Source organism: Diachasma alloeum, unplaced genomic scaffold (genome assembly GCF_001412515.2).
Source record: "Diachasma alloeum isolate Michigan unplaced genomic scaffold, Dall2.0 Dall_scaffold_01031, whole genome shotgun sequence".
Classification (NCBI taxonomy): domain Eukaryota; kingdom Metazoa; phylum Arthropoda; class Insecta; order Hymenoptera; family Braconidae; genus Diachasma; species Diachasma alloeum.
The window spans coordinates 74,241-88,943 of record NW_021681143.1 but is presented as its reverse complement, the minus strand read 5'-3'; the positions used below and the strand labels follow the sequence as shown (position 1 = coordinate 88,943).

The 14,703-nt window shown below is 36.6% G+C and overlaps 1 protein-coding gene across 1 annotated transcript; it reads left to right on the top strand.

The window, feature by feature from the left end:
* The first annotated feature begins 12,193 nt into the window (after window positions 1-12,193).
* LOC107045631 lies at window positions 12,194-13,542 on the top strand. The gene is made up of 4 exons (XM_015267953.2): window positions 12,194-12,559; window positions 12,639-12,763; window positions 12,886-12,993; window positions 13,075-13,542. Exons 1-4 carry the CDS (start codon window positions 12,417-12,419, stop codon window positions 13,191-13,193), a joined length of 495 nt encoding a protein of 164 aa, XP_015123439.1. The 5' UTR covers window positions 12,194-12,416; the 3' UTR covers window positions 13,194-13,542.
* The last annotated feature ends 1,161 nt before the right edge of the window (window positions 13,543-14,703 follow it).

The window sequence follows — 14,703 nt, the reverse complement described above, 5'->3', positions numbered from 1 at the left end:
AATATGTGTCATTGGGTAAAGTATCGTTTGTTCCTTAGATGCCAAAACTATCACTTTACTGCAGAGACTTTGATATTACCACAGAGCCAAAAAGTTCCTGGTTTCCAGTGACAATCTCGGGAATTCAGTACTTTAGTACTGAAATCTGGTCCCAAGAAGTTCTGAATTGCAGTGAATTTTCATTGGATTTCATTGAATTTTGACTGATTTCGAGAGAATTTTTTCTAAAAATGAGAGAAAACTGTTTTAGTTCTCCGTAATTTTAACTGAAATCCAGTACCTATGATACTTACTCAAGGCACTTTGGTTCTGGAATCGTTGGGTACTGAAATTAAGAAGGGGTTAATAAAATAAGAACCTTGATGTTCTTCAATTGTCACCCGTGCCTCCTCTGATTATCACTTTCAATTATGGGGTGACATTACAACCTAGGTCAACCCCCCTCCGTCACGGATTGGCGCAAATTGCAGAACTTTCTCCCTTCCTCAGTCGCGTGACGTAATACGTAAATGCCCTCAACAGTTCTTATGTTGATAACCCAGGGTTCTTGATTCCTGTACCCAGCGGTTTCAGTACCACCGGTCTGGAATTAAGAACTTTTCTCACTGGAACTCCCTAAGTTTTTTTTTTACATAATTTCAGTGATTTTTTCACTGGAACTAAGTAACTTGCTTCTGGATCTCAGTGTCTGCCCTCGAAACTCACGAATTTCTGGCTTTCAGTAGAGTGGTTATGGAAACTAGAAACTGTTTTCTCTNCAGTATTCTTCATAGGGCCACCGATTGGAGACTAGTATCATATTTGTTCGACTTTTGAGCGCTGTTTAATAATGAATTACTACCATGAATACCGTACAATAACCTATGAACTTCTAGCAATCTTTTCCAATAAAAACCAAGCTCATGAATCAGTTGTTGTACCCGGCGTGGGGGTACTCCTAATTATAGGTTGGTCCTAGGCTTCAAGGAATAAATCCTGATAATAGTAGATAGGCGAATAAATTTGAATTCATTAACCAATTATGATAAATCTATCATCTAACTGAATATAATGAGTTGCAGCCTTCGTGAGCGTCGGAGTGCAACCCAGATGCAATCTATGAATACCCAAATAGCGGCTTATCACATACATTATTCGTTTCCGTTTCGTAACTTGGTCAGTATAATCCAACCATGCTGGTCAGTGTCGAACTGAAAAAACTCANCAAATAGCGGCTTATGACATACATTATTCGTTTGCGTTTCGTAACTTGGTCAGTATAATCCAACCATGCTGGTCAGTGTCGAACTGAAAAAACTCATTGTCAATAAATTCAAACATAACGCAATAAGCCAAATCAGGGCGATAAACCAGTAGAAGAATAATTCACTGATTTAGCGATATTCTGCCTTCCACAACCATCCTCAATTTCNATTCGTTTGCGTTTCGTAACTTGGTCAGTATAATCCAACCATGCTGGTCAGTGTCGAACTGAAAAAACTCATTGTCAATAAATTCAAACATAACGCAATAAGCCAAATCAGGGCGATAAACCAGTAGAAGAATAATTCACTGATTTAGCGATATTCTGCCTTCCACAACCATCCTCAGTTTAGTACGATAATTGTTGTTTGGCGAGAGCTTATGATTGACCTGCTGCACAATTTTACCATAATTTGATGACGTTTCACGTTGAGCAACAGCCCTAAGTCTATATAATCTTCCACAATCTCGTCTCGTATCATCTCGTAAGCGCCCTACTCCTGAAGGGCCAATATGATGATTATTCGATATTAAATTCTAGAGTGTTCTCTTGAGTCCTATGATGAACTTCTACAAAGTTCGGCAATCTTTCTCAACGACTGGACACTGCAAGTACCGTGTGTGTCCCAATTGCCGCAGGTTAAGAATATTCTACCAGACAATAGCGTTTAATTTGTGTTTTTTTTTGTAATTATGAATTCTGAAGGTTCATGAGTCATCTTTGATCATTTCTTGACAAAAAGACATTCGATTTCAACTTTAATTCCGAAGAATTCGATAAATATTCATAAAAAAAACCTTCATAGCTCTTATGGTCGAGTTCTCGGACGACTAAAACTGAGCTAGCCGGGTTGCCGGATATCGTGTGCCCGATTCTCGGACACAGTGAAATAGAGGCAGAGAAATATAGGAAATCAGTTGTGAAAAGTATATTAAGTGTAATTTTATTACTATTTCAACAATGATAAACTGTGATCAACACAATAATAGACAAACAAAAACGTTGAGACAATAAAATATTTGAGTTTATGGTTCATTTAGAGGGATTTTTTCGGGAGGGCTGTGAGAATCGTTAGCGTCTCCACAACTATTATCTAAAAGTTCTTTTTTTTTCATCCCAGAGTCCTTCCTGAATTGACAGTCTTAAGAGATTTTCGCAAGTCCTCATTGGTATATTTGCGGGCTTTTTTTTCTGTATTTCCAGACCTAGAAGATTAAAAAAAATGGATGAATTTGTTATATTCGTTATTTTTATTTTTATTCTCTAATTCACGAGAGTTTCAGAAAATAATATATCTTTATGAAAGCAAAGAAACTGACAGAAAAAAAATATTGAGGTTATGGTTGGAAATCACATGTGCGGGAACTCCTCCAACCGCGAATTCAGTCGTCCGAGATGCCGGATTTAACATTTCTTCCATAAAAAACAATTATTTTTCTCTTTTTTTCATTTCAGCTTTTTCCAAATTTGTTGCTCAACTACTAGAAACCTATTAAAATCAATTGTTCACTTACATTTTGCTGTTTGATCCTTACGCAATATCGATGATTTTTAACGTTCGCGCTCTACACAACCACCAGCTTAGAGACCAGCCATGAGTACTCTTACGTAGATTAATTTCTAGTAATTGTATGAAACTCGTGGAACATTCGTCAATAGTGTGATTTGAAGGGGAATAATTGGACAATCGCATGTAACAAAATGAAATGCACATGATGACTGTGAATATGTGATAAATCCTAAATTCTATCCTAAGAGCGCTCTGCGTCCGGGAAAGGGGTCCCGTGCGGCAATTGGGACACTCACGGTATAATGCAAAAACTCTTCGATGCAATGGTGATGAACAATCGCTTAGAGTCCAGTATGATGAATGAGCGATGTTTTGGTTGAGTTATATAATTATTATGTCTAGGAATTCTTTGATGTTTCGCCGATCTTTTAGCCATCTTTTCAAGTCAGTGATTATTTCGAGCCGAGCGCGACAATTTTTCGAGATTTTGGCGGTGGTTCGCTAAAACATTGTTTGTCATCCACTGTCAAAATGTTACAATGTTTTAATAATTTTCTTCGATACTATCCTTCGTCCAAATTTTTTCGAATTCATACACTTAATTGAACCCCATTCAGTCATTCTGCGAGATTAGGGCATCGTTTTACGATAACTGATTGCTCCGAATTAAATACTATAATTATTACATGTTCCTCTGATGTTGAAGTAATTGCTGCGTTCCCAGGCCGAACATTGTTCGACGTTTCAGCGATAGCTTTTTTATTCACGGTTGTATATAATAACGCCCTTCGAAATGACGATAGTAATCTCTTCCAAAGATTGATCACTCTGAGTCGTGCTTGAGATTGGTCTAATTTTTTATCAATGGAGCATGATAAAATACTGCCTTGGCCTCATGGAAGACTGTTACGGGTGTTCAGGCGTTTAACCAAAATGCAATTGCCCACAGAAAAGGATGACGATTCTTCGACAGTATAGCGATATTGTTCCATGAAACACTGCGCGAAAACCATTGCGATGAAACTTTGATGTTCCGACGTGCCATCGTGTATACTATTATGATATTTTTTAGAATAAATTTAAATCATTCGTAGCTAAATGTGACAAATTGCCTGCGCTATTTCGAGGTTCTTTCTTGAAAAACAGCACGGAATTAAGTACCCCCACGGAAAAATATATGTGAAATAATATGTTATGGCATTAGACCCATGATTCATACATGAGATTCATACATACAATCACATATATATGAGTATATCGTTCATATATGATCCATATATGCATATATATTTCTCCATATATTTTTACACGTACACAACAAAATATACAATTTTTTTATCTGACTCGTATATGATACATATATTTCATATACGACATATATGTCTTATATATTTTCAACATATATTCATTTCCACGGCGGTAGCTATGGGTGTCCGATGTTTTGCCAATGCCCTAGCAATGTTTTCCAAATGAGTGATTGCTCCGCGTTCTCCGCGATAATTGTTCGATGTTGTCGTTATATTTTCCTAAAACACAATGACCGAAAATTCAGGACGATGGCTGTTGGTTTTTTTTCAACGAATATATAGAATAATGCACTATTTTCAATCTTTTACCATCATCATATTTACACGGAGATTTGACTATTTTCAACAATATGTCACTCAAAGTCCATTGTAATCTTTCTCCGATGGTATGGCGATGTGGTTTCTTAACGCATTGCGCAAAAACTGATGCCATAGTTGTTCGATGTTTCGCACGGAGAGAAATTTTCTAAAAAAATTCTAGTGCGAATACTGGAAAAAATCACAATCCACCCGCTGTGAATAATTCTAGTGCTATTAAGGTGGAATTTCCGAGGTTTTATGTGAAATTTTCATAGAAATACACGTACGGAAAAATTCACGTCCTCCCGAATAACATTTCCAGTGCCAGCACTGGAATTTTTCCCTGGCTGTTACTTTGTGCCTCTTTTCCCATGCTAAAACAGAACGATTATTGTCGCTGATATGTCGTTCTTCTATAGTACTACTGTCCCACCGGTGTTTAATCAATTGTTGCATGTTGATGGCAATAATTGTTCGATGTCCATGTCCATGTTTCGATAATAGTCTCTTTTGAGCCACTACACAGAACACAATTCTTCGATTCTATATGAAGATGTTCTCCCCAACCACAACCCAGAGTTTAGTTCGATAAATGTTCGATGTTTTGACGATCTTTCAGGAACGTTCCCAAAGAACAGATAGCTCCAAGTCCAGTACAATAATTCTTCGATGTTTTTATGATGGTCTCCTTGAAACCCCTGACCATGTTCATTATTATGGTTATTAAATTTCATTGCGATCATTCTGCAAGGTTTCTACAATGCTGGTCGATAAGTGGCGGCTCAGATGTGAGGGCGATGTTTGTTTGATGATATGGTGAGGTTTTCTGTTCGACGATTGGCAAAATTTCAATACGATAGATATTAAAAATCTGTACGATCATTTTGCGAGGTTTATGAGATCTTTTTCAATGAGTGACGGTTCAAATGCAAGGGGGATGTTTATTTGATGAAATTTATTTGATGATATGGTGATGTTTTGTGCCCTACAATCGCCGAGTGCAGTACGATCATTATCAGAGCTCTCTGCGATTATTGTATGAGGTTTCGGCGATGTTTATCAATTGATTGAGGTGGCGATGTTTATTCGATGATATGGTGATGTTTTATGCCTGATCATTGTGGAGTGTAGTACGATAATTATTGTTAGATCTGTCTACGATCATTTTACGAGGTTTCTGCGATGTTTTTCAAGGAGTAATGATTCGAATAAAGTGGGATATTTATTCGATGATATAGTGATGTTTTATGGCTGATAATTGTGGAGAGTGCAGTACGATAACTATTGTTAGATCTATCAACGATCATTGTATGAGGTTTCTGCGATGTCCTTCAATGAATGGTGGCTCAGATGCGGGGGTGATGTTTGTTTGATGATATGGTGAGGTTTTCTGTTCGATAATTGCCGAAATTCCAGTACCATAGTTATTATATTCTGCGAGGTATAATATGATATTTGTCAAGGAGTGGTGGTTGAGATGCAAGGGGGATGTTTATTTGACGATATGGTGAGGTTTTCTGTTCAATAAATGTCGAAATTTCAATGCGATAGTTATTGAAATTCTGTGCGATCATTCGGCGAGGTTGATGCGATGTTTTTCAAGGAGTAACGGTTCAAATACAAAAGGGGATATTTATTCAATGATATGGTGATGTTTTATGTCTGATAACTGGACAGTGCAGTACGATAACTATTGTTAGATCTGTCTACGATCATTGTACGAGGTTTCTGCGATGTTCTCCAATGAATGGTGGCTCAGATGCGGGGGTGACGTTTGTTTGATGATATGGTGAGGTTTTCCGTTCGATAATTGCCGAAATTTCAATGCGATAGTTATTGAAATTCTATGCGATCATTCGGCAAGGTTTATGCGATGTGCTTCAAGGAGTAACGGTTCAAATAAAAACAGGGATATTTATTCGATGATATAGTGATGTTTTATGCCTGATAATTGTGGAGTGTAGTACGATAATTATTGTTAGATCTGTCTACGATCATTGTACGAGGTTTCTGCGATATTTTCCTAGGAGTAACGGTTCAAATAAAAAAAGGGATGTTTATTCGATGATATGGTGATGTTTTATGTCTGATAATTGTAGAGAGCACAGTACGATAACTATTGTTGGATCTTTATCCGATCATTGTACGAGGTTTCTGCGATGTTTTTCGATCAATGGTGGCTCAGTTACGGGGGCAATGTTTATTTAATGATCTGGTGATGTTTTATAATTTTAGACATATCAGCACCATCTCTTAAACATAAGGATCGAACGATTCCGTCGATAAAGAAGACTAAGTCCAAATAACGGTGACGGATCACCATCTAGTATTTGACGTTGTGGCCAATTGCCGGAATTGAAAAACCTGTGGCCAGTTGCAAACGTGGTCAGTTGACTGTGTTCAGTTGCACCCATCCCGAAATTTTCAACGATTTAATGTTTCAATCAAATTACGTGTGAAAATATAAAAAAAAAACATGGATATTCAGTTTCGGTTAAATTACATTTTGTAAATAATTATTATTCTCTCAAACATTCCCTTCTTGCAAATAAATAATTAAAATTGTTTAAACTTTCGGAAACCTTATTTTTTGGCATGAAATCGATTGCTGGTGAAATTCTGAATNGTTGCACCCATCCCGAAATTTTCAACGATTTAATGTTTCAATCAAATTACGTGTGAAAATATAAAAAAAAAACATGGATATTCAGTTTCGGTTAAATTACATTTTGTAAATAATTATTATTCTCTCAAACATTCCCTTCTTGCAAATAAATAATTAAAATTGTTTAAACTTTCGGAAACCTTATTTTTTGGTATGAAATCGATTGCTGGTGAAATTCTGAATGTTAATAAATTTGTTAGGATTTTCAAAAAAATCATTGCAGGGTGGAACACTCAGATTTTGAAGAAATTTTTCATGAAAAATGATCGTAATCTTCAAAAATCGTATCTTTTGAATTATTTTATCGATTTTTCACCAGAAGTTGACTTTCTTCTTTATTTCAGATTCTTATGCCATAAATTTGAAATNATTTTGAAGAAATTTTTCATGAAAAATGATCGTAATCTTCAAAAATCGTATCTTTTGAATTATTTTATCGATTTTTCACCAGAAGTTGACTTTCTTCTTTATCTCAGATTCTTATGCCATAAATTTGAAATAATTCATGGATATCGAGTTTCATTCAAATTCCATTTTGTAAAGAATTTTTTTATTGTTAACATTTCCTTCTGATAAATGAGTATTTGAAATTGTTTAAACTTTTGGGAACCTTATTTTCTGTGCATGAAAAGGATTTCAGGTAAAATTTTGAAAATTTATGAATTTGTTACGATTTTGAACAAAGTATTTTCAGGCCCGAAAATTGATTTTTTTATAAATGAATGAATTATATTATATAATAATTATTATCCATAAAAAATGGTCGTAGGGGACCCAGGGTGAAGTTAAACGCCGGGCTAAATGAAACGATGGCAAAAAGCGAATGTATAGCGGAATTCAGAGGATTTTTTTTTTCGTATCAACTAGGGGGAGGAGAGGGGTAAAATGGGTTATCAGGATCACCCAATTTACTAGAGTCCAACTACTAGAATAACAATTACGAGGTACTTTTTCAAAATTCCACTTCTAAATAACCAATTTCCTTTTTTTCCGAATAAAAAATTGCAATATTCAAGTAAAAAACCCGAAGAATGAATACTTTTTTCTTTTTTAAATTTTTTCCTCAAATCCAAAATACTATAATTATTTTCAGGATTATTTTCCTGGCTATTTTGGAGGAATATTGATTTTTTAAATTGAAAAAGTCACGGAATTGACTATTTAGGAGTTGAATTTGAAACAAGTACCTCGTAATTGTTGTTCTACACATTTTTTAAAAAACTTTGAGAAAAAAAGGCCACTCGTAACTCTGAAATTGAGTACACTTTGTACCCCTCGTTTTACTTTGCCGGGCCGTTTCACTTCGCCCCACTCACCCCTAATTTTCAAATATTGTAATTTTTCAATTATTTTATCAATTCTGTTTCAAAAGCAAACTTTCCAATTTTTTTTCCAGAGTTTTTAAGTTTCCTAAAACTTTAAAATGAAAAATCAAACTCAAACCTTTCAAAATTAAAAAAATTAAATTATTGCAAACTAATTGAGGATTACTTAACAGACATTTACCGGGGGGATAAATCTCTGTTAAGTACACTCGATAAACCTCCAGTAACATCCGAATAAAATTTATCAAAGATTTACCAGAGGTTTACTGGCTGGTAATATATAGAGAATAATGAATAAACTGTATGAAATGACATAAATGTCCACAAAGACAATTGAAATTCGNGACATAAATGTCCACGAACGACAATTGAAATTCATTGATTTTGGACGTCCTCTACATAGGAATTATAGGAAAAAGAACCATAAAGATGTCATTAATACCAAAACGATAATCATTGCATGTAATTCAGATTTGTTGAGGATTATTTCTAAAAACAGAAAGGTATAAGTATGACATTTCATTTGGTCATTTGCTTCTCATAATTTCAACAAGACTGAGGAAGAATAATTGATATATTTCTCTTTTCTTCCGTCCATCAATTATATTTTGTTTGATTATTCTATCAATAATTTACTGCACGTCCAAAAAATTATTCATTCTATTATTATTATGATTTAGTTAGGGATATAACTAAAAAGTAGAGCACCAACAGCGTTTAGCACCGAATTCTAGGACTTTTTGTCAGTAAGTTGGTGCCCCCTAGAGACCCGCTAGCCAAATAGCCAGGTATAGGCATTTACATTGAGTTTCCATCCCCTGGCCCCTCCGCGCTCGCTCGACGCCGGAGAACCGTTCGGGGTTACTCCGCGCTTTTGAAAATTCATTCCTCCGCTCCTACTTGAGTAGGATAGGATAGAATTTCCCGAAGATTCCAAAAAGCTTCATTGTTCTTCGTGCATGAAAAATAGGGATCTTCGGGAAACTCCTTGCGATCGCAAGACTTTTACCGATTTATTTTTCTCCGTGTGACGTCCGTATAAAAGATCAAAAAATCAATTTAACAATGGGATAAATGGACTCGAGAGAAAAACGTGAATATCTCGGAAATTAGATGCGACAAAATAGGCCCTTTTCACGTGGACGTACACATATAATTGGACTGAAATTTATAGAAATTTTTAATTTGCAATGACGAAATTCCTTGAAATTTCCGGATTACGGCAACGCGATAAAAATTCCCAATAAGTGTTCCCGGAATTTCCGCGAAAATATTAATGAAACCTACAGACATCATTCCTGAATTCAAGACTTTCCTTTGGTTTTCAGGATCATGTCACTGGAAATTTTTTACAAAATGACTTAATTTTAACATTACTTGCTCATTGCATTTCAGAAATGCAGCTGCCTAAAAAAAGCCACATCGATTCCTAGGAACGTTTTTTTTTCTCGGTAAATACAGACAATAGAGAAATGTCAGAGTGGAATTCCCGGTTTTTTTTTCACTCTCGAGTAATTTTTTAAAGATTCAAATTGATACTTGATTCATTCACATCGTTCCATTCCATCGGGAGATATTGTCGATTGGAGACCATTTTTTATGGTCACTGAAGGAGGCAAACCATTCATCTAAATCTCGCAATAATCTGCGAAAAATCTTATTCATTAATCTATTATTATTGAATTAATCCCATTATGTGTAGATCCCTGGAGAACAACGAAAACGTTCCAACCGTTCAAACGAGTTGGAATGTTTTCTCTCTCCTTCTTCTCCATTTTCTTTCTCACTCGCACTCGTTAAGTTTGGCGGAGGACGGGCACGTGCCAACGCGACGGAGACGACAATGAGTGGGAGCGAGCGCGATACATATTCCTTTCTCACTCAGGGCGGGAATAAATATATATAATCGAATATTACTATAGTAAAAAAAAAAAAACAAAATCTGCACAATTATAAAATAGAATCACTGGAAAACTATAGAGTTTTCCAGCGACAGTGCTGGATTTTCTATGAATTTTTTGACCTACGTGTCAATAACAAATATGTCGAGAAAAAGGAAAAGCCTTTTAGATTATTAGATTCTGCATTCTTTATACTATTGATTATAATATGTTCGATTTTACATTCCTGACAATTATTACAAAATGCGAGGAGCTACCGTATTGAGAACCCCTTTCCGGTTATCGACAAATTTATGCTCGGTCCCTACCATACCAACAGTTCCGTACGCTCCATCGTAGTCCATGCGCCACCGCTACGTATTTTGCTGTTGAACACTTTACATTGGCCCTACTCATCGCCCCTATAATCTCTGCTAATCGAGATACGCGGCAGCGTATCGGCCAAGAAAAGTTTTGACTCCGATTGTACAAAACATCAGGCCGATCGCTGCCGTGTATCTATACACGAAGCAACTACCCCGTCCACTACCTCCGAATCATATCCAGTAAATAAAATACAAACGTGACGAGCTACATGAAAAATACTCTTAGTTACATTATATAAATTGGCCACAAGCTTCTCATTGATGTAACTATTTTTTTGTTCGAAGCAATATTTAAAAAAATACGCGTATAGCACCGGGTTCATATGCACATTCTCGCATTTCACATCAACTCCTGTCATTTTTTTGTTGCGGAGTTGGTAGCAGTGCAATACAACCACTCGCACCAAGGAGGGAAGCCCGAGAATTTACAAATTGAATATGGTGCACGAATAATGAATTCCACAGATATTTTTCATTCGAGTTTCGTGCACAAATGAATTCTCGAAGAAGCAAATTCAGTCGGAAAATCTTGAATAAATAATTAAAAGTCGGTGCAAATAACGACTGTGGAATAGAACTATTTGTTTTACTTCGATTGTTAATTGGAAAGATGATTTATCGTGTGAAAAATAAATGAGCCGAATTGAATTGAAAACGAAAAAATTTACAGGATATAAAAACGATTCCTTGTTTATTTTGAAAAAAATAATAAAATCTTCCTAAAAAAACAAAAACACATGTTTTTGTAAAAAAACTGCGCCAAGAAAAAGTTTTGTTTGGTTCTTACTGGAAAGTAGAAATTTTTGAAAAATACAAAGGAATGAAAAAGAAAGCCAAGTCAGCAATGTCGAATAAATGAAAATAATGCACAATCAGATTTCTATAAGAGAAATAGTTTCAAATCGAATGAGGATTTTAAAAAAATTCTTGATGAAATAAAAAATTAATAGAAGGAGGACCAAACGTTCTTGGCGCGGAGTTTTTCAACTCATTGTCCAGTATCAATCTAATTCTCCATCTTCTGATCCGCGCCAAGGACGTTGGTCCTCCTTCTACTAATTTTTTATTTCATCAAGAATTTTTTTAAAATCCTCATTCGATTTGACACTATTTCTCGTATAGAAATCTGATTGTACATTATTTTCGTTTATTCGACATTGCTGACTTGACTTTCTTTTTCATTCCTTTGTATTTTTCAAAAATTTCTACTTTCCAGTAAGAACCAAACAAAACTTTTTCTTGGCGCAGTTTTTTTACAAAAACATGTGTTTTTGTTTTTTTTAGAGATTGTTCCGTTGAGATTCGCGATCGCAACGTAGATTTGGGAGCCATCAAGTGATCTCTCCACTAACTACTTTTGGCGGGCAACCAATGAGATCACTGGATTCTCTTTGATCTCATTTGTTGAGCTCCATCATTGGTTCCCTCCGAGGGATCTCATTGGTTGCCCCCCAAGAGTAGTTAGTTTAGAGACCACTTGATGGCTCCCACATCTACGTCGCGATCCGGAATAAGTGGTGGAGGAATGTGAGTCCAATTTGAAATGTATGTTATTTGTGGGATCGGGTATTAATAACTTAAGTGACAGCAGGGGGTATGATTAATATGGATTATATTTTATTCTCAAGAATCTAGTGTTATCAAATCGCGCCATATTGGAGGACAGACTTCCTTGGTCGATAAAACAGATAACTGACTGGCATTCATACTCGGGTAAAGTCACATACATTACACAATTGATAACCTACAATTTCTGGTGGAACAATCTCACCAGTCCTACAGTATTCATTAATTGATGGCATGGATCTACCGATGCTGAAAAGACGTGCTAACCTACCAAAAATATTTTGGTATCAAGATGATTGCAAAGTGGTGATAAGAATTATGTTAGTTGATATAAAAGAATACTTTGTGGAAGTTGATCTTGATCACGTTCGGTTCAGGTAATTTATGTCTCTTTTTTATATTGTGAACAACGGAAAATTTAATTTCGATTAACTAGTTTTTCCCCCTTTTTTCTAGTACTGTACATGATGAGAGAGTGCATTACTTGAGTTTGTATTTTTTTGGAGCGATTGAGCCTGAAAAAACTGTGAATGAAAATACAGGGAGAGAAATAAGAATTCAGTTTGTTAAAGCACACAAATGTAAGAATGCTTTTTGCTTTCAATTATTTTCGTAATTTTATTCGGTAATCAATTTATTTTGTTTGTTTCTCCATTCAATGACCAATATCGTTCAAGATTTTTATCATGTGTATTACTTTCAGTTTTCAAATGGTTGAGACTCGAGGACACAGCACAAAGAATCCCTCAAATTATTCCTGATCCTGATAGAATTGCAGAGGAATCATTCAACCTTATATCCACAGTTGCAAGTTAATAAATTTTTCTTCTCGTTCTTGTACTTGGAAAAGGAAGAAAACAAAATCTATTTTATTTCATTTCTGCTTTTGCAGCTTGGCACAATTTTGAGGTTTATAAGATTGAGAACAGATTGAACATCTATCCTGACGTGCCTATATCGGATTCCGATGAATCTGATGACGAGAGATATCACTTAGCAGCGGATTACTAATGTATATCTAGGAACTCTGACGTAGACAATTTTTCGATAAATTGTCGTTGCTACTCGAGAATTTGGATGGTTCAAGCTTCAAACGTAGATAAATCGACATGGTAATAACAGCCGCGTATCAGCATCAAAAATTCACAACACTTGAGCTTTTCTGTTATGACAGTATTGAAATAATCTCAAAAATGAAAGGAAAATCAGACCATTTATAATAAGTGATTTATAACATTTTCTAATAACTACCACCCTGGTGATTTGGGGGCTACGGAATAGCGTAGATGAGTGTAGATGTACATTTTTGGGCCTAAAAATCATGAAAATGACCGAAATAAAGTTGAGTATTGATTGAGAAGGCAATTATTAAACGATTAGTGTCAGCTGTCACGCATTAATTTAGTTTTTTTGATGAATTTGAAGAAATTACTGTTAGTGTACAATGCCACTGATACCACTAGAACATCGTGTGGGGGGGATTCCGCGAGATGGCGGCAGCGCCGAATTACCGAGTAGGTCGGTCAAGACAGCAGCATAGCAGCAGTCGCAGGCCAGCCGCCTGACGAATGAGTCGATAGTGGTATAACACCGGCCGGTTTTTTAATAATACGATTTTTTTTACCGATCTGACCCTAAATCGATTTGCGAAGGGTGCGAGGGGGGTGGCTGATTTTTTTCTGACCCTTCTGACCCTTAATCGCATTGTGGGTTGTCCAAGGGGGGGGGAGGGAATTTTTTTTCCTTACCCTTCTGGCCCTGAATCGAATTACGAAGGGTCCGAGGAGGGACCTTTCAGACCCCACATCGGATTGTGGCAGATCCAAGGGGAATTTTTCTCTGACCCTTCTAACCCTAAATCGGGTTGGGCGGGGGGAATTTTGGGTTCTTCGTTGAGGATGCAAGGGGGAGAGGATTTTTCCTGACCCTTGTGACCCTTAATCGCATTGCGGGAAGTCCGGTGGGGGGAGGAATTTTTCCTAACCCTTCTGACCCTCAATCACATTGAGGGATGTCCAAGGGGGGCGGAATTTTTTCTGACCCTTCTGACCCTAAATCGGATAGTTGAGGGTGCGATGGGCAGGAAGGGAAGAATTTTTTAACTCTTCTGACCCTCAATTACATTATGGTAAGTCCAAGTGGTGAGGAAAATCTTTTTCTGATCCTTCTAACCCTAAATTGAATTGCGAAGGGTGCGAGGGGGGGGGGGAATTTTTCCTGACCCTTCTGACCCTCAATCTGATTGTGGGAAGTCCAAGGGGGGTGGAGAATTTTTCCGGACCGTTCTGACCCCAAATCGGCTAGTTGAGGGTGCAATGTGAGGAAGGGGGAGTTTTGAGGTCCTTGTGGACACAAGGGGGAGGGAATTTTTTTCTGACCCTTCGTACCCTTAATCGCATTTTGGGAAGTCCAAAGGGGGGGGGGAGGGAATTTTTTCTGACCCTTCTGAGCCTAAATCTGATTGTGAAGGCTGCGAAGAGAGGGGGGAGGGAATTTTTGGTTCTTGGTTGAGGGTTACACG